The 1889-nt window shown below is 60.5% G+C and overlaps 1 protein-coding gene across 1 annotated transcript; it reads left to right on the forward strand.

The window, feature by feature from the left end:
• Window positions 1–19: 19 nt before the first annotated feature.
• LOC105310405 (exocyst complex component 3-like) lies at window positions 20–1868 on the forward strand (the record flags this gene model as incomplete). Its single annotated transcript, XM_011386590.2, has 2 exons — window positions 20–1011; window positions 1696–1868. Coding segments are annotated over exons 1-2 (284 nt in total), but the record flags the coding sequence as incomplete, so codon positions are not given.
• Window positions 1869–1889: the final 21 nt, after the last annotated feature.

A 1889-nucleotide genomic window follows, 5' to 3' on the forward strand; every position in this document is an offset into this window, starting at 1 on the left:
GAGGAGGGCACCGTTAGGATCGTTTTCGTTTTGCATGTGAGGGAACCGAGGCACAGGGAGTACTGTGCCCAGGTCACATGGCCGAGTCCGGGCCCTGGGCCTCGCCCTTGCTCCACGACCACGGGCTGTGCGTTCGCGTGATGTGCCCAGTCTTGTGTGTTGGCTTTGTTGTCACTTGCTGCACTGTGAGCCGAGTTCTGTCCTTGGGGACTCTCGGACAGCTTCCTGCGGGTTACCTCACTCTGTTGTGTAGGACGTTCTCATGGGAAAGCTGACCTGCTTTCACACCACAAGCAGTGGCATGCTGAGTAAGGTTCTTGGGCGAAAGTAATCCGAGTTAAGTGAACAGCCTTTGCGCATTTGCAGAATTCTGCGAGGTGTTTTTTCGGTGTGCAGGACCTTGGACTCCTTGTAGACAAGGGGCCGGTGTCACTGACGGGCAAATTTAGGGAATGTGACTCAGGCGCATGGATTTCCCAAGCACTTGAACCTGGGACTTCTGAGAACCGCGCTGCACGCTCAGGTATCAGATGGATTTTAGGAAGACTTTCTCTGACACATGGCCCACACCCCCAGCTCTGTGAGCACGGTAGACTGGGTGCCCTGACGCTGTGCCTGGATGTCGTGTGCCTCTGCTCTAGAGCTCATTCTCCTGTCGTGCGTGCCACGTCTGTTCTGCACATGCCACTCCCCTCCCCCACCCCCGGTCTCCCCGGAGGATGCAGATGAGAGAGCTAAGGGACTTCGCCCTCACGGAGACTTTCCCGATGGCCCCTCCCAGGGGCAGCCTTGAGGGGGCTTGGGTGTTCATGTGCGCAGAGAAGTAGCAGCACTTACCCGAGAATCTTCTGTCTGTTCCTGGCTGTTGGTCTTTCTCCTGGTTGGTGCCGTAGCGCAGAGATGATGGGGAACATGGAGCTGGCCCCAGAAGTGGACGTCAGCGCCCTGGAGCCTTTGCTGTCTCCACACGTGGTCTCTGAGCTGCTGGACACGTACATGTCGACTCTCACTGTGAGTAGGACGGTGCGGGCCCAGGGCGCAGACACTGCGGCGGCCCTGCCAGGCGGGCTGTGGCCAGTGCCGTGGGCAGAAGCAGGGCGAGCCCCTGCCTGGACGCCGGCCTCCTGAGGGTGCACGGGCTCTGTGTCTGGGAATCGGGTCTTGAAACGTATGTCGGGCAGTTAGACGGTGGGGCGCGGCCTCATCTCCGGCTGGAGGAATGAGCCTGTCCTGTGCCCGGTGGCCAGCGAGACCCTGGACGTCCTGCCCAAGTGCAGTTGGCACCTGCCAGCCCGAGAGTGGGAGGGTGGCATTTAGGGCACCGAGTGCTGCCTGGTGACCGTAGGCAGTCCCAGAGCATGAGGAGGGCAGAGTCTGCTCCCTGGGCCAGTGCGCTTGGCGCCAGACTGCACTGTCACCGAGCTGCGGTGGCCCATGCCTGGGCCCACGCCTCTGCTCATAAGGACGGCGCTGGTGCCCAGGCCGCCAGAGGCGGGTCTTCCACGTGCCCCTGAACCAGCCTGTCCTCCAGAAGCTTCAGTCGATGGAGGCTGGCAAGGGCACCTCGGATGGCCTCTCCGGTGGCGCATGTTTAGGAACAGGAATGCCTGGGGTGCCGTGCTTGATTTCTGTGGCTGCATGCTTGGCTCAGGGGCCTGTTCTCTCTTTCCTTCCTTTGGTGCTAAACTTCCTTAGTCGAACATCATTGCCTGGCTGCGGAAAGCTCTAGAAACAGACAAGAAAGACTGGGTAAAAGAGACGGAGCCAGAAGCCGACCAAGACGGGTACTACCAGACGACGCTCCCGGCCATCGTCTTCCAGGTACCCCCCGCACGGCTCCCAAGTTCACGTCTGGGCTCGGCGGTCGGGTCTGCGGTTTTTACAGACGC

Source organism: Pteropus vampyrus, unplaced genomic scaffold, assembly GCF_000151845.1.
Source record: "Pteropus vampyrus isolate Shadow unplaced genomic scaffold, Pvam_2.0 Scaffold2978, whole genome shotgun sequence".
NCBI classification, from domain to species: domain Eukaryota; kingdom Metazoa; phylum Chordata; class Mammalia; order Chiroptera; family Pteropodidae; genus Pteropus; species Pteropus vampyrus.